The sequence below is a fragment of the Sorex araneus genome, chromosome 6, assembly GCF_027595985.1.
Source record: "Sorex araneus isolate mSorAra2 chromosome 6, mSorAra2.pri, whole genome shotgun sequence".
Lineage (NCBI taxonomy): Eukaryota > Metazoa > Chordata > Mammalia > Eulipotyphla > Soricidae > Sorex > Sorex araneus.
This window is the reverse complement of record NC_073307.1, coordinates 116,721,452-116,749,042: the sequence shown is the minus strand read 5'-3', so window position 1 is coordinate 116,749,042 and position 27,591 is coordinate 116,721,452. Positions and strand designations below refer to the sequence as shown.

General features: G+C 39.4%; 1 protein-coding gene across 6 annotated transcripts in view; it reads right to left on the bottom strand.

Annotated features, from left to right (window-relative positions):
- The window catches only part of INSC (INSC spindle orientation adaptor protein), a 136,993-nt gene that overhangs the window by 78,816 nt on the left and 30,586 nt on the right, over nucleotides 1–27,591 (bottom strand). For 3 of the 6 annotated variants that reach the window (XM_055143404.1, XM_004613575.2, XM_055143407.1), the window contains one exon: nucleotides 4,202–4,302. The exons of 1 other annotated variant lie outside the window; for it this stretch is intronic. In XM_055143404.1, the coding sequence (XP_054999379.1) occupies nucleotides 4,202–4,302 (101 nt within the window). Of the gene's footprint in view, nucleotides 1–4,201; nucleotides 4,303–9,439; nucleotides 9,507–27,591 lie in introns of all 6 variants that reach the window. 2 more of the 6 variants (XM_055143406.1, XM_055143405.1) reach the window with 1 other exon arrangement.

Below are 27,591 nucleotides of genomic sequence, written 5' to 3'. Positions count from 1 at the left end.
GTGTGTACCTCTCAGACTAGCCTCCAAAATGCTGCATAGGAACCTATCATAGAGACAGTTAAATCAAAGGAACCGACCATAGAGACAGTTTAATTAAAGACTTGGGCCATCATAGTCCTTGCAGAAAATGAGGGTTCTAAGTTTGATTGTGGAGGGCACAATCTTAGGAGTGTGCAAATAGGATTCAAGATAGAGGCCACAGCGCGAGGCCCCATCAGTACCACCACTGAGCCCACAGCCAAGAAATTCAATACCCTGGATGCAAAAAAGATAAATAAATATTAAATGAAGCTCAGAACCTGGAGAGGAAAGTGAAGGTCTCCTTCTATGCAAAGAGCCAATCCTGCTCCTTCTACTCCCACTATCCAATCCTTGAACCCCAAGAATAACCTGTCTTCCTGAGATCACAAATATTTCCACTACTAAAATAAGGAAGGATATGATGCAGTCTTGGGTATAGCCAGGGATGATATAGATTGTGCACTGTGTAGTTCCCTGAGCCCTAGAGAAGGCTTACATATACGTGTAACATATACACAGTGACTATATATATATATACATGTGTATATATATATATATATAGGAGCCTCATACCTAGGCTTACATATACGTATAACATATACACGTATATGTAAGCCTAGGTATGAGGCTCCTATATATATATATACATGTATATATATATATATATATATATATATATATAGTCACTGTGAGAAACACAGTGGGTTACAAAGCTGTTTATTCTCAGGTTTCAGTCATACAATAATCCAACACCCATCCCTCCACCAGTGTACATTTCCCACCACCAATGACCCTAGTGTCCCCCCTTTCACCCCCCACCCCTAGTCTATCTTTATGGCAAGCACTTCTCTCTCTCTCTCTCTACCCCTCTCCCTAAAGAGAACTTTATTCCTGAACCCTAGTATTTACACTGTCTGTTAAGACAATTGTCACTACTACCTTGACACAGAAAAGAAAACTAATGCTCTCACAGATTAAGCAAAGCACAAGTTCACCCACCTGGTGAAAATGGAGCTGGGATTCTAGGCCATAACTGATTCCAAAGCCTCTATGTGTTCAATCATTTAGGCCACCCAAAAGTTTCCAAGAGCATTTATTTGTTAATTGTATTATTGATTATTTTCTAATATGAGAACAATGTGTCTTAGGAGATTCAGATTCAATTAGCATTGAGGACCCTCTCACCTACTTCTATTGCGCACCTCAATTCCACATAGGATCCCAGTCATGTTGACCTTTGCCCTGTATTCTCTTCCAGGAGCTCATACCTAGAAAAGACCCTTTGGCTGTGCTATTTATTCATAATAGTTTCAAATACCAAAGATCTAACCCATATTCAACCAGGATGATGGGTAAGATGATACAAATGGACAATGTTTTGTACAATTAAAGGAACAATGGCACTACAGGATGAAATTCAGTTTCAGTGGAACACAACATAAAGAAGTCAATTATCCAGCATTAATTATTTATCTGTGGACAATAACCATTGTGTTATCTACCCAAGAAAGCGCTGCAGCTTAGAATAAGAGGAAAGAAGAGGTGGTTGTTATTGTCTGCTCATAATGCAACATCAGATTGGGCAAATTAACCTCTGTGACATTCTGTAAATACACATGGGCCTTTTCTATGTGTGGCCTGTGTACATACCCCCAGAATACATCCAATTAATAAGTTGAGAGACCTGTGAATCATGTTCTCTCAACAATCTGGAGAGACCTGGCAATTCCAGCCTGTGAATACAGTAAAGGAAGGACAATTCTTTCCCTCTGGAGCCATGACGCCCATAACAGAACTATAATGCAGAGAGCATTCTATACAAACATTTTCTCAGGCTGACATGTTAATGACAAGCTCATCCTCTTGAAGTCATGCTTCAAGTCTGGGGATTTCTTCCCAAGAAATTTGCTGTACAATGGCCATTAAAATCCATACACTGCCTAAGAAAGAAGATTCATCTGATTTATAAATAATTTTCATGATAGTTTTAAAATTACTATTCTTAAAACTTTCATAGAGACTGGAGTGGAAGAAAGAGAGATCGGTGGTTCTCAGAGGGTGAGATTGGATCTAACTTGAGAAGAATTTAATGTTGGTTGAGCAGTTTCTGTGTGCAGGAAGATGCTTTATACATATTACTTTAAAACCTAAAAAAAGATGTAAATATAAATAGCACATTTTAATAGATTAAAAACACTAAAGGTTACAGCTAATAAACTTCATGCTAAGATTCAAGTTGAGACTCAGGACTTCTCACCGCTGACTTAAATCACCCTGTGAAAACAACTTGACCTCCCCAACACAGACTCTGGTCTGACTATCCCAGGACCTATGTTCCAAAGTCTTAATGCCAGAGTTGCAGTGTCCATCTGCCTCCAGAGTTTTGCACCATGGCTCTGGGTAGTATAGAAGCAAGAAAGACTGAAAGCCCATCTTATCTAGTCCCACATTTTCCTGGTGTAAAATATTACACTATTATGGATATCTTTGTAAATCATAGTGCTTCAATAAAAAATTAAAACATAGAAAAAATTAAAACACACATATATGTATATATGTGTATATATGTATATATGTGTATATATGTGTGTGTATGTGTATATGTAATACACACATATATACACACACACATAATGCTACTGCAATTGGCTTTCTGTTTCTTTATTTCTTCACTGAGGTCAAGTTCTGGTCAGGGGAGAGAACTGGGAACAACTTCCCTTAGATCACCGGGGCTGGAGCAATAGCACAGCTGACCCAGGTTTGATTCCCAGCATCCCATATGATCCTCTGAGCACTGCCAGGGGTGATTCCTGAGTGCAGAGCCAGAAGTGACCCCTGTGCATCACCGGATATGACCCAAAAAGCAAAACAATAAAAGAAAATTCCCTAAGATTACCAACACAGAAAGTCACAGTCCACACTTCATAAATGAATGCTCCTTTTTTATAGCTCTCACAGCATGGCAGACATGTTTATGTTAAATCATCTGATGCACACATAAATCCTGTTAAGTACTATTAGTACTTCTGTTATGCATCTGGAGAAACTAAGAAGCTGATAGGGTTCAGGAAATTGCACGAGGAACATATAGCTCATAACAGGTAGAGTCTATCCTTGAATCCCAACAGTCCTGTGTTCAAAGATGACCTGTCATTCGTTTCATGAAAGATAAGCATTCCAGGCCCTGAGAATGTCTCCTGAAAGAAGACATCTGGAGAGCACTAATATGGAAGGGTATTTAAGATTCATATGATCCCTAACACTCAGCCTTGGTTTGGACAGAAAATTCTTAGTCAACTTTTCTGTGTTGTTGGGTCTCAATAGTAGGTGTGAACTGTCATCATCATCATCATCATCATCATTATCATCATCATCGTCATCATCATCATCATCATACTGTTAATCATTGATGTCTCAATAACATCTCCATTAATGGCTTTGGGAGAACAGTTTATCACAACACCCTCCTTCAGCTAACCCTGTCCTAGCAATTATTGAGCAAATATTTAACTTATTTCTGATTTTTAAAAGCAACGCATCTCAGGAAAAAAAATAAACAGACCTGAAAAATAGTAGAAGGACACTGGCATTTAATGGCAATACAGCAACATTGTATGTCTAAAGCATAAACATTTACAAAGAAAAAATATAGAAATTAATCTAGAAACTTGAGTTCTTTGTTTTCAGTTGCGTGAGTGTGTGAATGTGTGTGCTTATGTTGTAAAGAGGGTAACTGATATTCAAATCAAATAAAAATCTTCTATTACAGAATAGAAAGGGTTTATTTGGGACACAGGTTTGAAGGTAAATAAAACAAGTGGAGGGTGTCAGGGATGAGATGATGGATGGAAACTGATTTTTAATGGAGGCCATTATGCAATATTTACAGATGTCAAAGTAGAAAGCTATACACCTTAAAATTGTATCATCACATAAATCAATTTTATTTCAAAAAACTTTTTAATGAGAAGCTAAGCAAAGCCTTCCTCACTCAGGTTCTCTGTGTAACACAGCCCCGTCCCATCCACCTTTTGCTGTGAATGTGGTATCCCCAATAGCTTGTTGTAAACTTCTTTGTAGACAAACAGGGTCATCTGCAGCTTTAGGAGCCTGGGGCTGGGCCAAAACCAGAGTCCAGATGGGGCAGATATGGTCCCGAGAAACCCACTGTGGCACTTACCGCTGACCCGGCAAAGGGATGGAGTCCAGGTGGCGACCCCCAGGCAGCGCCATCATGTTGATCCCAATCTGCAGCAGAGCCTGCCCACAGCGGTCTGGGCTCTGGAAAGAGAAGGTGGAGGCTCTGAGAGAGGAGGTGCAGTTTCTTTCTCTCCTAGACCCTGTTCACAAGAAGCCATGGTCGATATGGAGGAAAATCTCCCTGGTCTCCCTCTCCTTTGTGAGACATTTTACACTTACTTGTCTTCACACTTGTAATGCAAGACTTGGTTCTAAGTCACCAGTCCACACTGAAAACCCTACAATCTTTATTGATATCCCTATGGTAAACATTCACAAGGCCCATTTTTCTTCACAACAAATAATGGGAAACAGACCAGAAAATATTGCATACCCTTAAAAAGTATTCATGGTTGATCTAAAATTCACATTTATTTGGTTATCTTACATTATTTGCTAAATCTATCAAGTTTTCAGAAAACTTCCTAGCTATAAAGATAGCTATAAACTATCATAACTTAGATGTCTTGACTTTGATTATGCTGAGAGACAGAACTCTCTAATAGGCATGGTGTTTGCTCCCCCAAATCCATTCAACTTCATCTTCAGCACATACATGTTCACCCAAGCTACAGATTCTTTGTTCAGGAATAGGTATAGGACTTAATTCAGACCAATGTACCATAATATTACTGCTTGAAGGAAATTTTTTTCTTTTCCCTGTCTCTGAGTAACAAGGATGAGATGATCCCTTCCTCCAGAAACTGAACCATGAAGCATATCACTTCAAGACTGAAAGAGACTATCTCGTGATCAAGAGAGCAGCTACCTGAAGAAAAAAGTAGGCATAAACTAATATCTGTGTCCTTGATCACAGAGTCATGATATCAACCAACCCTAAAGTCTGTCCCATCTCTGTAGGCTTTTTGTTATGGAAGACAGTAGTGGTTTTACTGTTTTATTCATGTTTAAGTGAGTTTTGTTTTGTCCAAACCAAAGCTGCCCAGCTGGTAAAAGTGAACCAGGTTGGAGGTCTCCAGTCTTTGTACTAAGTTTCATTTAGCTCACCTGGTCCTTACAGTTTGAACCAAGACAATGGCCTCCTACTGCTTCATCCACAAAATTACTCACCCCTTGGTTTCCTCCTGTGTCCCTACATCCCTGCCTCATTCGTCCCTCTCGGTGAACTTCTCTCTGAGACTCTGGGGAAGCACCCTCACCATGAGCATGAGGAAAGCAGATTTCAAGACATTCAGAGAAAACACAAATATGAACTTGTGGAAAAATACAACTGTGGAAAGATACCATCAAAGCCTAGGATAATAAAACTTGTATTCCACTACTATAAGTGACTCTTCAAGGAGCGGAGGAGGACTTCCGGTAAGAGAGATGTGGCAGAACACAAAAGCCCCTTCTGATGCTTGAATAAAAAATAAAATTTAAAGAGCCATCTGAAAAGTAAGGGGGGGTGCATTTACTGGAAAGTTTAGGGAGCCTGGACTAAACTAGGACATACACTAATTGCAAAAACTTATGTCGTGCCTATTTCCTGGTCTGAGGGACTTGCTAGACTAATAGTCCTATAAATGCAGGGACACTCACCCCCATATTCCTGGCACTGAGTCAAAGGCTAGGCAGCTAGCAAGTCATTTATGTGCCTGTTTAAAGAATTAGTGGGATAATTTTTTAAATACATTTCTATCAAGTCTAATTTCTTTATTTGAAACAGAGAATAGTTTCTATTTTGTGTGATTATTATGATAATAACACAAGACTGGAAATCTAGACATAACAGACCAGGATGTGAGCTAAGTAAATAGTATCTATGATTATTACTATTATTTTTATTATTATGCAGTGACAGTCTATTGTGTGCTCAGCTCTGAATTAGTTATGTTAAGGGAGATGCAGAAATTGAAAATAAGCAAATAAAAGACTTAACACAATGATCACACACAATGAATGCTCATTATCACCAGGAACAGCGCCACCGTTATGTCCATCATTATTATTATCATTAAGGAGATGTATTTTTGGAACTCGGTCTATCAGCAACTGAAAAAGAAAAAGCTAGAAACAACAGGAAAAAAAGATATCTTTTCCTTTTGTATATGTTTGACTAAAGAACCTATATAGGAAATAGGAACTTCTCACAGTTAATGCCTTGGCTATGATCAGGAGCTGTGATTTTACTTCTATCACAGAAAAGTGGGACGAGTGATACTATTCAAGAGAGAATTAAAACATGAGACAGATGAAGAGGCAGAAACAGAAAGGAAGCTCCAAGTTCCTCTAAAGTGGGACTCAGTATTCTGTAGGGTGCCTGTGAGCCGTGCCCTATAATACATGGGCACCCTCAGGTTGTGGCTGAAGAAAGTTGTCATGAGCAAAAGCTGAATGCAATAGTAATTCTGAATTTCTTAAGAAACAGACTATAGAGCTGGAGAAATAGTAAAGCTCTAAGGCATTTTCCTGGCACATGGCCCACCTGGGTTCAGTTCCTGTGCAGAGTCAAGAGTTAAGGCCTGACACTGGTTAAACTCCACAAGAAGAAAACATCCAACCCCATCAGAAAATGGGGCGATGAAATGAACAGAAACTTTCTCAAGGAATAAATCCGAATGGCTAAAAGACACATGAAAAAAAATGCTCCTCATCACTAATCTTCAGGGAAATGCAGATCAAACAACAATGAGATACCATCTCACACCACAGAGACTGGCCCACATCCCAAAGAACAAAAGTGTTGGCGTGGATGTGGGGAGAAAGAGACTCTCCTTCACTGCTGGTGGGAATGCCAACTGGTTCAGCCCTTTTGGAAAACAGTATGGATGCTTCTCAAAAAATTAGAAATTGAGCTCCCATTTGACTCAGCAATACCATTTCTGGGAATATATCCCAGAGATGCAAAAAAAAAGTATAGTAAAAGTGACATCTGGACCTATATGTTCATTGCAGCACTGTTCACAATGGCCAGAATCTGGAAAAAACCCGAGTGCCCGAGAACAGATGACTGGTTAAGGAAACTTTGGTACATCTACACAATGGAATACTATGCAGCTATTAGAAAAAGATGAAGTCATGAAATTTGCATATAGGTGGGTCAACATGGCAAGTATCATGTTAAGTGAAATGAGTCTGAAAGAGAAGGACAGACATAGAAAGATTGCACTTATTTGTGGAATACAAAGTAACAGTATGGGAGACTAACACCCAAGAATAGTAGAGATAAGTATCAAGAGGAGTACTCCACAGCTTAGAAGCTGATCTCACATGCTAGGTGAAGAAGCATCTCTGATAGAGAAGGGATCACCAAGCAAAGGGTGCTAGACGGGGCCACTAGGGATGGGAGATATGGGCTGAAAATAGACTATAGACCAAACATGATGTCTACTTAATACCTCTGTAGCAAACCACAGCACCCAAAAAGAGAGAGCAAGCAAATGGGAATGCCCTGCCACAGAGGCAGGGTGAGGTGAAGGGGACAGGGTGGGGGTGGTGGGAGGGATTCTGGGACCATTGGTGGTGGAAAATGGGCCCTGGTAGAGGGATGGGTACTTGATCGTTGTGTGACTGAAACATAAGATGAAAACCTGTAAGTCTGTAACTTTGTCTCATGGTGATTCACTAATAAAAAAAAAAAATGAGTTAAGGCCTGAGCACCCTACTCACCCAACTCACCCAAACAATAGTCTTTAGTCTTTAGCAGCACAGTGTGGGGTCTATAAAAATTTAGGGCTTATTCTTAATCACTGACCTGTGAGCCCTTGGGACAGAATAATAAACACAAGTAGTCACTGGCGCACAGAAGAAATGAGCCACATGCAAAAGATCTACTTTCCTTTTCCCCAGAGCTTATTGGGTTCTGAGATGAGGGGGAATACAATAAGCTGGATATATCTAGGGTTGGTGAAAGCTCCCTTGGTGAAATATCCTGTACAACCCTTCCACCTGGAGCTTCCCAGAAGACAGTCCAGGCAGTCTACCAACTAACAAAACCTTGGTCCAGGGTCTCTGAAAAATGGCATGTTTCTTGGGAATTCCTGGGCTACATACATCTGTGTCACTGTTCCCCCCTTCTCAGACTTTATTATTTATGCCTGCCTCTTTCCCCAAGAAGACAGATATCAAACTCCTTGATATCTGAAACTGTATCTTAACGGGTGCAAGACAGGGCACCCGACCTCACAGTGACCTGCATGGCTGCAAGCTGGGATTGAGAATCAGATTAGATCTCAAAGGAGTCACAGCTCCTATTCACTGAGGCTGAGCACTGAGTAAGAGGCTATCTGGAAAGTGAGACAGGTAATATCAAGTGTTTAACCCCAGGGATGTTTGTAAAGAGCCTCTAACAACAACAATGACGCTGATGCTGATGCTGATGATAGCAGTTAACATTTATTGAGTGTGCACCCTGAGTCCTGCAGGCACTGTTCTAAATGCTTCCCATAACATTAACTCATTTAATGACATCACCACCCCCTTGTTACAGAACCAAGACCTAGGAAATTCTGAGGAAGTACATGCATTGCCCAAGGCCACACATCGATTCATAGCCATCCAGTTTAATGACCGGAAGTGGGGTGCTGGAACAGGTGAAGATCATCAAGAGCAACAAACAAGCTCAAAGTGTCTAGGCATAGCAAACAGGCAGTCTGGCTCTATTCTAGGACACCAATACCTCCCCCCACTTCTTCCACAGTCCCACCACTGCTCCCATCTTCCAGACTGGGAGTCTTCCAGACCCACTTAGTGTTGACCCGCAATCCTACTAAATCCAGGACAGTCTAATGGTAAAAGGAAGAGGGCATAGACAACTGTTCTGCTGCTTGGTTGCACTTCCTTTGGGGACAGTTGCATGGATGGAGCACAGATCAGGGGGGAAACCCCATAGACCTGACCAATCAAAACCTCAGTCAAAAGCTGTATAGAGAGAATTACCCAGAGAATGCTGCTTCAGCAAAGGCCACACCGCCCACTGCCCTGAGCCGGAGTTGTCCCACAAAGCATAGACACAGACTAGAACACCCCCATTGCTACATGGCAGGTCATGGATAGATTTGGAGTTATCCTCCCAAGTCCCCATCCCTCCACCCCACTGCCCTGTGTCTATATTATCATGTATCAAATTCTGGAGTCTGAATTCAAGTCCTGACTATGTGCCTCATGCATACACAACTGTATGGGGATGAGATTTTTTCTTGATACCTGCATGACGAAGGGGGAAAAGATCACTCACCAAAATCCCTGAGAGCTCAGAGAACAGAATGAGACTTAGTGGTGGGCACAGAGAGAAAGTGTCCTTCCTGGGGAAAAAGAGGAGTTGGGAAACACACATCAGATCAGAGGTGCTCTTTTGCCCTTGAAAGCGATGAAACAAGCACATTTAATAATGGACATTCTAGGGCAGGGAGTGGTGCCGGATTGTGTTATGCATGAAACCCTGTCATTAACAGTATTGTAAACCACAGTGCCTAAAATAAAAAGTTAAAATTTTAAAAAGAAGTGAGCCAGAAAGTTAAACTCTATCCACCCCCCTGCACCTCCAAAGCCTTCTAATTTACTGGAAATTCTGCCCAGTTACTGCTGCCTATTTTCTCCAGCACTCACGTCTGTCCCTCCCCACCCGGTGTGTCTAGTTTACAAGAAAGATTTGAAACCTTAAATGTCTCCAATTTAATTCAATGCCCGCTGTGACAACCGCCCATTTGGACCGCTCATTTGGGCTCCTACTTCCCATTAAAGCAGCCCTTGCTCTCACCTCTATTTGACTAACAAGCCAGCTCCAGCTCTGGAGGAAATGGAAACTATTTACAGTAAATTATTCCATTAGCACCAGGAGCAAGGGAGGCTTCTGCCCTGTCTAATGGGACCATCCGAGTACAGCTCACGGCAGAGTTGGGATTGTTTAATCTGCAGAATCCATTAGGGCTGTCAATAGGGGCAGGACAGTAAATATTGTGAAAAGCAGTTAAGCTCCAGCCCCAGCAGCACCGCATAGAGGGAGGAGGCGGCTGGGGGTGGGAGAGGAACAGAACTCTTGACGAGGACCACATTATATGATCCCCTACTACCTCATTATCCCTCCTCTGCAGATACAATCTCCGTGGTAATTAAACAATTAACTGTGAAATTAATGGCTTAATGGTTTAATGCCTGTCTCCCCTGAGAATGCCAGGCAGGGATTAGAGATCGCTCCCATGCCTTGCTGTGTCCACCTATCCCCTGCTCTACCACAGTACCCAGAATTGAGGGCTCAGTGAACACCAGTGAATCTTGAGGGAGATCTAGGGAGTTCCATGAAGAAAGGAGCAGTCATGCAAAATTTCCTAAGGAAGAAGCCCAGATCCGCCCCTGAAAAGAAGCATGTAGAAATAGCAGGGGAGAGAGAAGGGCTTAGAGGAAGTATGCAGGAGGAAAGAGCTTGTGGCAGACACAGAATCATGAACACATATTAGATCAGAGAACTGCAGTTCTTTCTAAAAGGCTGCGGTACCCTGATCTGGTAATGGAGTATCACTGTACTGTCATTGTCATCCCGTTGCTCATCGATTTGTTCAAGCGGGCACCAGTAACGTCTCTCATTGAGAGACTTATTGTTACTGTTTTATGCATATCCAATACGCCACAGATAGCTTGCCAGGCTCTGCCATGCAGACCTGATACTCTCAGTAGCTTGCCGGGAGGCATATGAACACTTAGACTGGCGAGGTGGCGACCTGGGCTCTGGCATTGCATGGAAGATTACAGTGAGTTCAAGAAGGAAATGAAACTGTTTTGCTCCCCCAACCCAGGGTCTCTGTCTGACCTGTGTGTGTGTTGGGTGGGGAGAGGAGGAGAAACAGTCATCAGAGATATTTCAGTCTTGCTACTGAAAGAAGCCAGCAGCATCCTGTAGCAATCAGATACTTTACAAACTCTCACTCCTTGGGGAGTCGTAAGAAGCCAAACCAGCAGCCACCCAGCCTTGAGAAACAGACCAAGTCTCATGAAATATAAAGTACTCTGTCTCCCTGGTGCAACTCTGACGGTCCTCACAGCTCTCAGGCAACAGCCATCAGGGCTCACAGAATGGGTCTTGTCTCCTTGGCCAGAAAATCCACACTGGCAGGCCTAGCACTGTGTTTTGGGAGAAGAGCCTGCCAAGGCCCAGCCCCACTCCTCAATTCTGGGACAAAAATCATATCAGCAAAGTAGAAATAAAAGCTCCAGGCTACTGAATTCACTGTGCATCTACTGTCTAGGTCTAAAAGAAAACAGGAATCCAATCCCATCTGCATTAAATAGATCTGTGAACTTGACAAGGATTAGACTTCAAAAGAATATCCAAGCCTCCTCCTCAGAGGAGCTCACTAGTACTATAATCTTTATAGTATTAGACAGTAAGAGGTCTTAGTAAAAACTCCCTTGTAATCATTATGGCAACAGCAATAATAGTGAAACAATGATGCACAGCAAAAGACAGAAAGCACTAATTGGGTGCTAATCACATGTGAAGCATTATTTTAAATGCTTTAAGTTGAATTCTCAAAATAACCAATTACTATCATTATCTTCATTTTTTTCCAGAAGCAGAAACTGAAGCACCAAGAGGTGAACAGTGGAACAATGGAGAGACATGTTTAGAGACAGAAAGATATTGGTTCAAGGTCACACAGCAATTTGAGCTATAATGAGGACCTGCACCCAGATCTTTTTATTCTCCTGAACTCCCATGGACATCAATACAGCCCTATCTGTAAGCCACGGATGGTTATCTCTACTTTTTCTGCCTCACTGTGGTGATCAACCACAGGAGAATAGTGTGGGAGGAAATTCCAGGGATTCCTGGTATAATCTGATTCAGTCTTCTAGAGAGACAGATGAGCAGGTTGCCACTGAGACATTTGTAAGTTCTCCAAGGCCAAAGAGAAAGGAGCCTGAAGTGTCCAAACTGAGGCCCGTGAGCAGGGAGTCTGAAACAACCACTCATCCTTGAAATAGCTCCCACTTGTCAGCACAAGGGAAACACAGTACCAGCATCTGGAATTGGACTCTGAGTTGGTGTAGAAGGGTAACTGGAGGCTAAAAATTAAAAAGAAAATAAAACTGTTCTGGGACAGGGGATGGGGAGCAGGTGGGGAAGGTGGCAGGAGGGAAACTGGGGACATTGGTGATGGGAAATGTACACTGGTGAAGGTATAGGTTTTGGAATATTTTATGACGGAATCCCAATCATGAAAAACCTTGTAACTGCATCTCACGGTGATTCGATTTTTAAAAAATTAAAAATAAATTTTAAAATGTTGGGGGCAGAGATAAAGTGCAGGTTTTGCATACCCCCACCCCCATTCTTTCCAAATCCTAGCATCACATGCGGTCCTCCAACACTGCCAGGAGTTACCCCTGATCACAGAGCAGGAATTGCCCCTGAGCACCAGTGGGTGTGGCCCTCTAGACCAATCCAGCAAGAAATAAAGCAAAAAGGAACTGTTACTCAGACCTCAGAAACTAGATGAAAGCTGCCTCCAAGGGACCCTAGGAATGGGCCAACTCACCACCTTCACACACCCACTTCCAGAACTCTTTTGACTGAAAATGTAAATTCAGAGTCAGGCTGTCTGGGTTCAAATGAAATTTTCACAACTCTATGAGTTGGACATCAGGCATCCTCCTTATCTGTAAAGCAGGATACAGTCTGAGGAGAAATGTGAGATTACATATGAAAAGGCACACAGAGGTGCTTGAGAGAAAGACTGGTTCTGGACAGGACTATGCTTGCAATTGGGAGGTAACCAGACAGAGGTATTTTTACAGACAGAGGTGGAAAGCATTTTACCACCTCCTGAACCAGCTGTCTAACTAGTCAACTGGTTTTCACTCTAACTTCTAATCATCCTTTTTACTTTCTAACTTTCCTGAGTGTGAATGTTAGCCAACTGCCTGAACGTTCCTTAGCTTCGGTTTGCAAAAGTGAGAGAACTTTCTCATTGGGCTCAGGTCCCAGGATGCTAAAATTAACAATCAGGATACTTTAGGCTAATGACTTACTGGCCATGGCTGCCATGAATAGACATAACTCTCAGATAAAGGCCATTAGAGGAAATTGAATAGCTCCAATGTGGTGAAAATTTGGATACATCTTGTTTCATAAATCACTCTCAGAGTTCAAACTGGCCAAGCTATTTCTCTCTCTGAGTCATAATGAGAACCCAGGTTGAGGGGGCTATATACCCTTGGAAAAGAGGACATACAGCAGACTTCTACAGTCTTTTTAGCTACACATCTATGATTTTTCCCTTATTTCTAAAGTCATGGAGGGATGATAGTGCTACATTAAAAACCATAATTTAATCCACTCTGACTTTATTTCCTCCCCAAACTTTTCTAAGATTCTTTATAATACTAGATAATATTAGGAAAGTAGAATGATGAGGTTTTTGAACATCCAAAAATTCAGGATTGGGATTGCAATTCTATTTCTGTCTCCTATTAGATCTCTGTGATCTCTAAGCTCTTCATAAGTAAATGGAAATCAAAATTCAAGTGTTCTTGTGAAAAACACATAAGATTATATAGCCTGAAACATCCCTAAGATTAGGTGAAACAATATCATATGTCCAGAAGTTTTATATAATAAAGATACTTAGTACCTAACGAAAGAATCAATTCCTACTGAGACCTCAAGATTCCCTTCCCACTGAAGGGTATTAAAAATCAGAATAGATTAAATAAAGTAAAAGAATAAAAACTTCCCAGAGAAAAGAAATTAATAAAGAGTTGGGGCAGATATCACTGTCACTGTATCACTGTCATCCCGTTGTTCATCGATTTGCTCGAGCAGGCACCAGTAATGTCTCCATTGTGAGACTTGTTGTTACAGTTTTTGGCATATCGAATACGCCACAGGTAGCTTGCCAGGCTCTGCTGTGTGGGCGGGATACTCTCGGTAGCTTGCCAGGCTCTGCAAGAGGGATGGAGGAATCGAACCCAGGTCTGCCTTGAGCAAGGCAAACGCCCTACCCGCTATTTATATAAGCACAAATAACAGCACTAAGACATTCTCTGTGATTAATTACATTGGCTCTGGAGAAATAACATCCCAGTTTATACCTTGCATATCAAAATAATACAGAACTTTCTAAAGATACTGAAAACTGAATCAGATAATTGCTGCAGCCACCAAGGCGAAGGGTCTCATGAGCTCTTTAATAAAAAGGAACCTAAGACAGAGAACCAGAGAACTACTCTTTGGTCACTCTATGTACACAGAATAACCCATAGTTTGAGCATTTTCACTCTCAGAAAATCACCATAACATCTTTAGATCACGAATCTTCTATATTGAGGTATGGTATCAGGTGCAGAGACCAGATGGTCTGCATATGACCAATGAGTTAATTAATGGAGGAGCACAGAAGGACTCAAACAAGAAAAAGATCACATTCAAAGAATGCTGTGTTATCAAAGCTCATTTATGTCTAATACGCCACATGTCGCAAAAAGCATCCAAATGGTGTGTTGCATCATGACTAACAGAGTAGGAGTTAATTAATACAACTAATTTTAGTCGTTCTTCCATAGTGTTCCATGGCTCTTCAAAAACATCTTGATCTTCCATAATTCTATGCATTGTACATGGTGGTATCAAAGCACACCCAGCAGGAAATCCCCCCAATTCTCTTCTTCTAGCCTCAGGTATTGCCAATGTTTCAGGACTCAGCTCTAATCTTATCTCACCTCACCTGGAACACCTTCTTCAACTATTTTAATCTATTATAATTTATCACTCTAAAAAGTTATCTAGGAATAAAGATAACTAAAGTTCTTGGATCAATTTTACATTATATTGCAAAAAACATTAAAGGTAGTTTTTATATGTATGTTATATTTTTATAATATACTTTATTAATACTTCCTCTCTCTTCTTTGTGCCTATACTGGAAAGCCACATATTACAAGTCAAAAGATGAAAGATCAATCCTAGATCATAGTTTGAAGTAGAGTCACCAAACCCACACCAGCTCGTGGGGCATGCAAGAAACAAACATAATTTATCCCATGTTAAGTCACCAATATTTTGCAAATTGACCACTAGAGTAACTAGTCTTAATAAATTTAGTTATTTATCATATAAATCTCTTATTAAATTAAGTTCCTTTTCTCTCTTCCTCAGTCTTTGAGGAGATGGTAGAATTTTTTCTGTTTATTCACAATGCTCTGCACAGTAAATAATTCATGTACAATGCAGAGTCCAGAAACTGATAAAGTGAAAGTGAGATGTAATAAATGCTTACAAACATTTAATTTCCTATCAATTTTGAGAGGAGTCTGTTACTCAACCACTGTCTTATCTCTCATGTGCATTCATTCATAATAGTAGCACAATTTACTACAGATAAGTTCAAGATGCATGGTTTTTATATTTTAACACCAAAAATTTGAATTTATGTTTCACTTAATAGCCTCTAGGCACATGGCAGTTTAATTTAAATAATATTTTCCTTTCTATGAAGAAACAATAAAATTGATGGCATTGAAAATTCAATGAAATATGGTATTATGTGTTTAGCTATGTGTCGAACATTTTTATAATAGCTTCATTACATAAATACACATTTATCAAAATCACAAAATAATTTGTATTATATTATTTCCATTTTAAATATGTGTAAATGAAGACCCAAAGAAATTAAATAACTTGCTAAGGTACACATCCAGTAAACTGAATGGGATAAAGATAATACCATCTCTTAAGGTACTTCAAACCATGCATCTATTCTTCAGCACCTGGTTTTCAATTGACAATCGAATTCTCTACTTTGCATATGTGTGTTAAATTAAACTTATTTAAATACTTTACATCATTTACATCATTGTGTACAATAGGTTTTCAGGCTCACAATGTTCCCACTTCCCCATATTCCCTTCCCTCTACCACTGACCCCAGATTCCCTCATACCACCTATCCTGATTCCTTGATAGATACAATTTTAAGTTCAGTTGTAAATTGGATCCCATGCTTACTGAAATGTTGAGTCTTGTGGTATATATATATATGTACAATATATATATGTACACACATACGTATGTATATGTATATACATACATATGTATATATGTGTGTATATATACATACATATGTATACTTTGCCTTTCCACTACAAAGAGTCCAAGGTCACAGACACTTGTCCATACTTTATTTGTATCTAGACCTCCATTTTCTGCTTTCCCCTCTCTGTTTCTCTCTTTCCTTGGCATTTTTGATCTTAAAGTCTAGAAGTTGTCTTTTTCCCACTTCTGCTACTTACCATTTCCTATACCTCTTATTCTATGTAGCACAGATTAGTGATAACATATGCTATTTGTCCTTGCTTTTCTGACTTACCTCACTTAATATAAAATCCTCCAATTCCATCCAAGTTGCAGTTAATTACATGATTTCATTATTCCTTGTGGCTGCATAGTATTCCACTTTGTGTATACATGTACATTTACTACAACTTGTAGTAAATAAGTATAAATATTATGTATACTCACTACATGCATATTTACTGCAACATATATATGTACATTTACTACAATTTATTATTCACTCTTCTGTTCTTTAACACCTATCTTTTCTATAACCTGGCTATTGTATTATGTGCTACCCAATGATAAACCTCAGATATATGGACAGCTAATTTATCAATAGCTCTATGCAAGGGGAAAAAAGGAAGAAACAGGGTTTGTATCACTCATCTTACATAAAAGTCAATTCAAAGTGCATCAAAGATCTTAAGATTAGGCCAGATTACATAAAATACATTGAGAAAAATATAAGCAGAACAGTCCAGGATTTGAACCTCAAAGCTATTTTTCAACCATATGATTCTATTGGCAAAGACAACAGAAGTTTATGCATGGCAAAATAAATACAGGATAAATTAAAAGACAACATACTGATCAGGAGGAAAATATTTACACATAATACTTCAGATGAAGTGTTACTATCCAAGATATACAAAGCACTCACAAAGATCAGTATTACTAAATCCAACAACCACATTTTAAAAATGAGTGGAAATGAACAGACATTTTTCTCAAAATGACAAAGCTCAATTTCTAGTTTTTTTGAGGAATACCCATATTGTTTTTCAAAAAGGCTGGACCAGTCGACATCCCACCAACAATGGGCGAGAGTCCATTTCTCCCCACATCAGTGCCAGCACTGGTTGTTATTCTTTTTGATGTGTGACAATCTGTGTGATGCAAGATGATATCTCGTTGTTGTTTTGATTTGCATCTCCCTGATGATTAATGACTAAAGCATTTTTCATGTGCTTTTTGGCCATTTGTATTTCTTTGACCAAATTTCTGTTTATTTCCTCTCCTCATTTTTTGATGAGGTTGTATGCCTTTTTCTTAAAGTTCTACCAGTGCCTTATATATCATTGATATTAACCACTTATCAGATTAATATTGGATAAATAATATTTCCCATTACATGGACTGTCTTTCTATCTTGGTCACTGTTTCTTTCAAGGTACAGAAGCTTCTTAGTTGTGTGCAGTCCTATCTGTTTATCTTTGCTACCACTTTCTTGGTCAGTGGCACTTCATCTTAAAGATGCCTTTAGCTTCAATGTCATAGAGGTTCTGCCTACATTGTCCTCCATGTACCTTATGGTTCTAGGTCTGGTATTTTGGTCTAACTTTTGTGTCTGACATTATAGAAAGGCCCGAGTTTATTTTTTGTACATGTAGCTGCTCAGTTTTCCCAGCATCACTTGTTTAAGATCCTTTCCTTGCTCCACTTCAAATTTTTCTTCATTATCAAAGATTAAGTGATCATATATTTGATCACTTATATATTAAGTGATCATATATTGTATCAGGATATTCAACTCTATTCCATTGGTCTGCTGATCTGTCTCTATTCTGATGCCATACTGTTTAAATTTGATGAAGGTGATGTCTTCCATCTTCTTTTTAAGGAGTGTTTGATGTATTTCTTTGAAAAATGTGATGGGTATTCTTACAGAGACTTCATTGAATCTGTATAATGCTTTGGGAAGTATCATCATTTTGACAAAATTAATCCTTCCAGTTCATGAGCAGGGGATGTGTCTCCATTTCCTCCCACATGACCCAGCAATATCACTTCTGGAAATATACCATGGTGTCCTAAAAACACATAACATAAACACCATCTGCAATTCTATATTAATTGCAGCACTATGTAAAACAGCCAGAATCTGGAAGCAACCTGAGTGACCAAGAACAGATAACTGGATAAAGAAACTATATACATATATTCATTGTAATATTACACAGCCACCAGGTAAAAATTAAGTCAGAAAATTTGTTTTTAAATGGATGGACATGTGACCGCCAAGATGTGATCCCGGGGGCCACACACATGTGCGGCCTCTCCGCAGCTGTACAAGCGTGAATCCAGACCCAGCAAAACCTCTTTCGGTGTGAGCAACTACTCGCAGAATGTCTCCAGCCTGAGAACTAAGCCTCGGCCCTGTGCCCGCCCGGGAGGGGAAAGGTATTCCTCTCTCTCGCCTCTTTCTCTCCGGGGATGAAGGGCGCGGTGGCCGCCATATTAAGACGACCACAGATGGGATTTACGACAGAAACTGCAGCAAAAGGACACGAGGGTGCTCTTGGGAAGGTGGGAGGCACCGGCCCCTCCCACCGCCGAGATGTGATCCCGGGGGCCGCACACATGTGCCGCATCTCCGCAGCTGTACAATCGTGAATCCAGACCCAGCAAAACCTCTTTCGGTGTGAGCAACTCCTCACAGAATGTCTCCAGCCTGAGAACTAAGCCTCGGCCCTGTGCCCGCCCGGGAGGGGAAAGGTATTTCTCTCTCTCTCTCTCTCTCTCTCTCTCTCTCTCTCTCTCTCTCTCTCTCTCTCTCTCTCTCTCTCTCTCTCTCTCTCTCTCTCTCTCTCTCTCTCTCTCTCTCTCTCTCTCTCTCTCTCTCTCTTTCTCTCCAGGGATGAAGGGCGCGGTGGCCGCCATATTAAGACGACCACAGATTGGGTTTTCAAGCCTGCAATTATCTAATATCTGGAAGAAATCTCCATGGACTTCTCATTAAAGTACAGAAATTCAAAACCGCGCGGCTGCGCGACCTTATTTGTCTTCACAGTAGGTCTGAATCTAGTGGGGTACTCCTAACAACAATAGTGCGATTTGTGTTGAAATATTGAATGTAACCAAAGTAAACAGAATGAAAAATGAAACTTATCAGTTACAAGGTAAGGGTGGGGGGGCGGGATGGGAGGTGTACTGTGTTTTGGTTTTTTTTTTTGGTGGTGGTATATGGGCACTGGTGAAGGGATGGTTGTTTCAGCATTGTATAACTGAGACCTAAGCCCGAAAGCATTGTAATCTTCCACATGGTGATTTAATAAAATAAAATTAAATTTAAATAAATAAATAAATAAAATGGATGGACATGTACAGTCTTGTGTTAAAATTAAATGAGTTAAAAGGATACCGACAGACATAAATTGGCAACACTCATCTGTTGGATATTTTTTTAAAGTATGGGACTAATACCCATGGACAGTAGATACAAGGGCCAGGAGAAATGGTCCAAGAACAAAAGCTTGCCACCAGTGGAAGAGCAGACAGTTAAGATAGAGAAGTGACCTCTATGACAATGATAGTTGGAAATGATCACTCTTGACAAGCTGAGTGCTGAAAGTAGGCAAAGTGATGTATATGATAATCTGTCAGTATCTGTATTGCAAACCATAATTCCCAGAAGAAAAGAGAAAGAAGAAAAAGTACTATCTTTGAGGCAGAACCGGGGTGCAGCAGGAAAACTGGAGACATTGGTGGTGAAAAATGTACACTGGTGAAGGGTTGATATTGAAACATTGTATAACTGAAACCAAATCATGAACAACTTTGTAACTGTGTCTCTCGTGGTAATCCAATTTGGAAAAAAAGGACAGATAGATGGCCAGTAAGCATATAAATGTTTCGTCATCACTTCTTAGGAAAGTCCAAACTAAGATGATAATAGGATATCACCTCACATCAGTGATATAACACATATCAGAAAGTATGGGAGCAACTTTTGCTGGTGGGGATATGGTTAAGAAAGATCCCTAATGCATGACTTGTGGAAATGTCTAGTTCAGTCTTTATGGAAAACATAATGGAGATTCCTCACAAAAGCTAAGAATAGAGCTACCATATGATCTAGCAATTCTGTTGCTTGATATCTACACATAAGACATAAAAACATTCATTCTGAAAGATATATGCCTGGCTTTGCACATTTCAGCACTTAGTACAATAGCCAGGTTATGGACCCTTTTCTTATAGAGAAAGCTCTCAAACATTTTATGTTCAGAAGCATAATAGACAAGATATTCTTAAAAACTTCTCCAAGCGAATAATTTTAAAGGATTAATAAATAAATCCTTAATATTTTTAAATGCATCATTGAGTTGTCAAACTAAAAGAAACTTGGTGAGACCAAAATCATGAATAAGGAATAAACAAAAATTGAACAGAGATTTTGCCTTGAAACTATCATTATATTCCCTATGGTCCATTTCACTTTGTGTGTGTATGGAGCTGGGCAGATAAGAGTCAAAGTTTAGGAACTACCCAAGAGAAATAATTGATGAGGATCCCCAAAGCCCCAGAAACTCAGAAAACTAAATAAGAAATAAAATCTTCTGTGAATTAGGTGTTTGCAAGAAAAATGATCTCTTCCAACCTCAGTAGTTGATAAATGGAAGCAAAAGTTCTTCTGATAAATTCATAATCTGACCTCCTAATTTAGGCTTAGGTGACAAAAGTTCACATTATTTTTATTGACGAACTTAGAAATAAGTGTCAAGAAATAAAAGAAAGCCTTGAAAACAATGAACAAAGCACATATCTGGGGGGAAGGAAACAAATAGAACTTTTATAAAGAGATAAAATTAAAATTATAAATTACAAAAATCATTAAAGTATAAATTTATTAGTTGGATTTAACCACAGCTAAAGAATGGGTGCTTGGGGCTGGAGCAATAGCACAGTGTGTAAGGCGTTTGCCTTGCACACAGCCGACCCGAGTTCAATCCCCGGCATCCCGTATGTTTCCCCAAGCATGGCCAAAAGTAATTCCTGAATACAGAGCCAAGAGTAACCCCTGTGCATCACCAGGTGTGACCAAAAAGCAAAAACAAAATGAATGCTATACTAAAAGACAAAGCAAAGTATTGAAAATTTATGAATAGGAAAAGGAGAAAAAATAAGAGAATAAAAGTTTAATAAATACAAATAAGTTTAACAGGCATTCAATAAATTTACAAAGGGAAATAAAGAATGGATAAAAGGCTGGGAACTAAATGATATTCAAGAAATATTGACTGGTAAAAAAATTGAGAATTTTCAAAAAACAGCCTTCTAAATCCAGGAATTCTAATGAGACTGAAAACAGGGAAAATGCAACTCATAAGGCTAAATAACAAAAAGGGAGAAATAGTTTTGAAACCAACCAAAGGGGAAGAAAAAAGAAACTACATTGGCATGGGATCACTTAATAACCACAATAAAAGTCAAAGAAAATGGAGAAATATGTGATTTCAGAAAATGATTGTCCTTAAATTCTCTATCCAGGGAAATTCTTTCAAGAATAAAGGCAAAATAAAGATATCTTCAAGCAAAAAAAAATCTTGCACTAAAAAAAATTCAAAAGGATTTATTTGTGAGAAAGTAAAAAAGTCTAAATTTAAAATATTGAATGTAGAGTCAGAAAGTGATGACTAAAACAAATTTAAGAGTTCTAAACTTTCCTTTGTTTGAAGAGGAGGAAAATAGAGGAGTAATTAAGTTTAGCCTTACTAGGTTGCTACTAGTGCTATCATAGGTAGAGTAGCCAGCTAACCATGTATGTTTATGGGTAAAGAAATAAGCATTGACCTTTAAATGTGTATAGGAGAAAAAACTGGTAATAAAGCACATTTGAGAAATTGAGAAAGAGTCAAATAGAAAAAAGAAATATGAAGTGTGGTGCATCAATGTAACAGACACAGTAAGGGGATATGAATTAAACTAGACCATTGTAAGTAAATATTTAAGATGCACAGATGACAGATGGCATTTTATGCAATCTACAAAAATTTTACAAAATTAAAAAGTCCAAAACAGTTTAAAGATTATGAAAGAAATATCATAGAAATATTTGCCTAATAAATTATTAAGCTAGTGTACTGATATAATGCAAAAGAAACTCTTTAATATTAAACACTATAAAGACATTTACTACATTAAGATAGAATTTCAAGTTTATCAAGAAGATAGAACAATGAGGATGTCTCTAATAACAACACAGTCTTAAGATATGAAAACTGAAAACTTATTAAGGTCCAGGGAGAGATATACAAATCCAGAATCACAGAATGATATTCTACTATAATTCTGTTACTAAATGATAGACCAACCAGTACATAGGTATCCTACAAAAATAAGATGTAAGTATAAATAAAATGTTAGTTGTATTAGAGTTAATTTGTTGGATTTTTAATAATTCAATAAGTCATTTTATTGTAATTGTTTTTTTAAACTTTAGGCAGTATGACTTACAATGATCCTAATAATAGGTTTCCATGAACTTTTGAAGACACAAATAGAAAACCTTCTGGTAAAATCAGAAAAAATGGAAAGGAAATAAACCACAAATAATGTAAGTAGTGAAAGAGAGTTTATTTCCAGACACAGCAGAGACAAAAAGAATATTATGGTTAATATTGAACAGATAAGAATGTTATGAAACTGGCATAACCCATTTATAAGAAAAATGGATTTACCAAATTCTGGTCAAGAAAAAATATAATCACAACCACTGAATTAATTAATCTATAGTTAAGTCATCTCATATGAGTAATAACAGCCACCAAGTTCACAGATGAGTTTCTAAAGATTACCCAATCACTTTCAGAGAACGAGAGGAAATAAACCGCAATTCATTTTATGAAGTTGACATAATTTGATATCAAAGCCAAACAAAATCTCTAATAAGAAAATACATATTCCAATCTCATATATGACCTTGTATTAAAATATAATAAAATATTCATAAACATAATCCAGCTATATTTGAAAACTATAATATATTGTGGAAGTATTGGATTTAACGCATAACAATAAATGATCATTCTAACTTTGCAAAACAGATTAATGAAGAGACCCATATGAAAACTTTATTTTCCGCTTGATTGTTGAAGAAAAATGGCTTTATAAAATCCAACAGTCATTTATAATAAAACCTTTTAGCAAATTAGGATTGCAAGAGAACTTTCTGAAACTGATTAAAGGGCAGCTACCAGGCAAAAAATATACCAGGAACAACTTTTTTAATGATGACTTTTTCAGAACATTTCCTGTGAGATCATCAGACACGAAATTAAAATGCCCAGCTCCCACCAACTTCTATATGCATTATTATAGGTCTTAACTAGTGTCAGAAGAAAGAAAATTTACAAGAATGTAAAGAAAAGAATTGTTATATTCGCAGTTGATTTCTTCCAGAGACTGCTACATTTGCCTGTTCTCTCTGTGCTTTGACGACTCACATCCCAGGGGGGAGTGGTGGGAGAAATAAGCCTCTGCTACACCTCACCTGGCCACACAGCCTCTCCTTGTGCCCACATGAACAAAGCCTGAGCCCAGGTGGCATGGGCTATCTCAATGGGCCTTCCCCAGTGCTATCACACCTGACTTCTTACGCCTCTCCCACTTCCTTTTACTTTGTTGTTGATGTTGCTGCAATATCTGAGAGTCACACACACTAGGTTGTGGTATTCAGTGGGAGTTTTGCACTTTGTGGCCTCAGGATCACGAATAGCAATATCCCCAGTGCTGCACTCAGAATGCAGGGCAGTGCCAGTTATCAAACTCACATCCTCATGCCTATAAGGTGAGCAGCTGAGCTAACCCCAGACTCCACTTTCCCTAATTCTTATTTTTTAAATGTAGCATGAACTAGCAAGTTACCTTCATTTTTAGGGTTGAAAACATGAAAGTTTCTATGAATAAAAACTGTTTAATACAGGGAAGGAAAAAGCAAGTGGGGAATCAGAAGAGGCAGACAGTATTTAAGAAGGGCACAGGGCACAGGGGTCTCAAACCCAAGCACACTGACAGGGTAGAGGTGTGGTATCTGGAGATATCTAAACCACAGAGGCAACAACACTGAAAGCAGGAGATTCAAACTACATCATCCAAACTTTAAAATGTGCCTGTCAAGGAAGCAGGAGGTGCTGAGAGGGAAACTGGCAATATCAGTGGTGGAAAGTTGACATTGGTGATGGGATTGGGATTGGAACACTGTATGCCTGAAACTCAGCTATGAAGACCTCTGTAAAACTCATCCTATTAGTAATCTCCTACTAAGGGCTTAATGGCTCCAGGATGAGATACAACAATCTTCATACACTTTCTTCTATGGAAACTTTTATGGATCATTTTTAGCGGATTATCCATAACAAGCAATACAAAATAAATCATTTAGGACCTGCTTTGAGGGAAGGTTTGCTTGGCGGTAGTAAACTTTGAAATAATGGTGGTGGGAACATGTAATGGTGGGTGGAATTGGTGTTGGAATATTGACTGAAATAAATTATCGTGAAAAACTTTTAAAATATAAAATATTTTTTTAAAAAAGAACTTTGTAAATCACAGCACCTTAATAAAAACATTTTTATTACATAAAATGGGTTAGAAAATTGGTTAGAAAGAAATATAATGCTTCTAAAAAATATGGCTTTAGTTTCAGACCACTTGTAATAAAATGAGTCACGATTTTTTGGTTTCTCATTGAATATAAAAAATTATGTTTACATAACTTTGTATGCTCTATTACGCATGCAATTTAATTACATCTTAAAATAACATACCTAGTTTTTAATATTAAAGCACTTTATTTGTTTTTAAAAAAACTAATAATTGGAGCTGGAACAATTGTACAGTGGGTTGGGCGTTTGTCTTGCACATGGTTGATCTGGGTTCCATTCCCAGCATCCCACATGGTCCCCTGAACACCTCGAGGAGTAATTCCTGAGTGCAGAGTTGGGAGTAACCCCCGAACAACACCAGGGGTGACCCAAAAAGAAAAAAAATAACTAACAAATATCTGACCTTCAGTGAATTATAACCTCCTTGCTGGTGGAGGATCTTGATCTCTTGTTGATGGCTGAAGACTAATCAAAGTATTTGTTGCTAAGGAGAGGGTGACTGTTGCATCCATTGACCTTTCGCTAAAGATTTCTCTGTAGCATGCACAGTAGAGTCCATTCTTTCAAGCCTTTAGGAACTTAATTTATGCAATATTACAAATACTTTGTTGTCATCTCAACAATGTTTTCACCAGGAGTAGTTTTCATCTTTTTTAAAAACTGTATGTTAAGTGACGAGGTTACAATAGTGTTAGCTTTCATGGTTTTGATGTGCAAAGTTAGTGCATCTCATTATTACCAAAAGAACCAAGAACATCCACCACAACTTGTGTCATTTCTACTCCACCTCTTCCTTTCCCTCTCCCCCTTCTTAGTAATCTCAGCTTTCCAGTCAAAAGTCAAGGGTTTATCACCATTTGATACAGTCTAATCCCTTGTTTTGTTTCTGTACAGAGTACAGATGAGTAAGATCATTCAGTATTTCAGGTAACATGATGCCCTCCAGTACAATTCAAGTTGCAACAAACTGCAAGATTTTTATCTTTTCTTGAGGCTGTGTAATATGTCATTGTGTATATGTTCCACAACTTCTTTATCCATTCACCTATTTTTGGATATGTGGGTTATTTCCACAGACTGACTATTGCACTTAGCCCTGCAATGAACATAGGTATGCACATATCTCTATAACAAAGATGGTGAAAACACGAAGTGAAACAAGGAAAACTTCTTGAACAAATGGGAAAACTTTTTTTCCCATTTGGAAAGAAGGAAGGAAAGAAGAAGGAAGGAAGGAAGGAAGGAAGGAAGGAAGGAAGGAAGGAAGGAAGGAAGGAAGGAAGGAAGGAAGGAAGGAAGGAAGGAAGGAAGGAGGGAGGGAGGGAGGGAGGGAGGGAGGGAAGGAGGGAGGGAAGGAAGGAAGGAAGGAAGGAAGGAAGGAAGGAAGGAAGGAAGGAAGGAAGGAAGGAAGGAAGGAGGAAGGAAAGAGGGAAGGAAGGAAGGAAGGAAGGAAGGAAGGAAGGAAGGAAGGAAGGAAGGAAGGAAGGAAGGAAGGAGGGAGGGAGGGAGGGAGGGAGGGAGGGAAGGAGGGAGGGAGGGAAGGAAGGAAGGAGGGAGGGAGGGAGGGAGGGAGGGAGGGAGGGAGGGAGGGAGGGAGGGAAGGAAGGAAAGAGGGAAGGAAGGAAGGAAGGAAGGAAGGAAGGAAGGAAGGAAGGAGGGAAGGAGGGAGGGAGGGAAGGAGGGAGGGAAGGAGGGAAGGAAGGAAAGAGGGAAGGAAGGAAAGAAGGAAGGAAGGAAGGAGGGAAGGAAGGAAGGAGGGAAGGAAGGAAGGAAGGAGGGAAGGAAGGAACGAAGGAACGAAGGAATGACAAGAGAGAGAAAGAGAGAGACAGAGAAAGTGAAGGAAGAAATTGGATTCTTACCACACACCATATGCAAAAGTATTAAAATATTCAAATAATTAAAAAAAACTCAAAATTAGACAAGTCATAAGATGCAATAAAGAAAACATACACAGGGGGTATGGTGCATCCAGCAGGTAAACCTGTACCTGTGGGGTGATTGCATCAACAGCTTGATGATGCCGTCAGATTTCCAGATACCCCAAAATTGCTGCTGTGCTTTGGCCAGACCCCTACAACTTGGGCCAAGTTTACAAGAATTAAACAACCAAAAGTTAGGTATGTGGGAGACACACCCACAAACCATCTCTGGCTCAGCTATATAAGCTCATTCATTGGTCTTATTTCAGAGACCTATAAATCTCAAAAGAGATCAAAAGATGCAGTTAGGGCTTGTAGCACAGAGGTAGGTGGGAACCCATGACTGAGAGACCCAGGCTTTCTTGGATCAGGACGCAGCCTCCTCCCCCCAGTTCCCCAGTTTTCAAGTAGCTTGGCAGTCACGCACACAAACTGCCCCCGGTGCCATGTAATCTCACTAATGGCCAAGACCCAGAGACTATAAACTAAAGCTCCCAGAAGAGAGCACTGCAGAATGTCCTGACAATATGCCAGGTTGTATTCACCAGGGTACCTCAGTGTGGGGTGGGTTGAGTTTCCTTCCCTGCCCCAAGAAGAACCCCAGCAGCCAAAAATCTCCAGAACCCAACCATGGCTATGCCCAAGGTCACTCTCCACATGCTCGGAAGAGCCTCACCCAAAACAGGATGAACCTCACCAGAGAGCGGACCTGCAGGAAAACCCAGATATGCTGGAATCTGTGACTG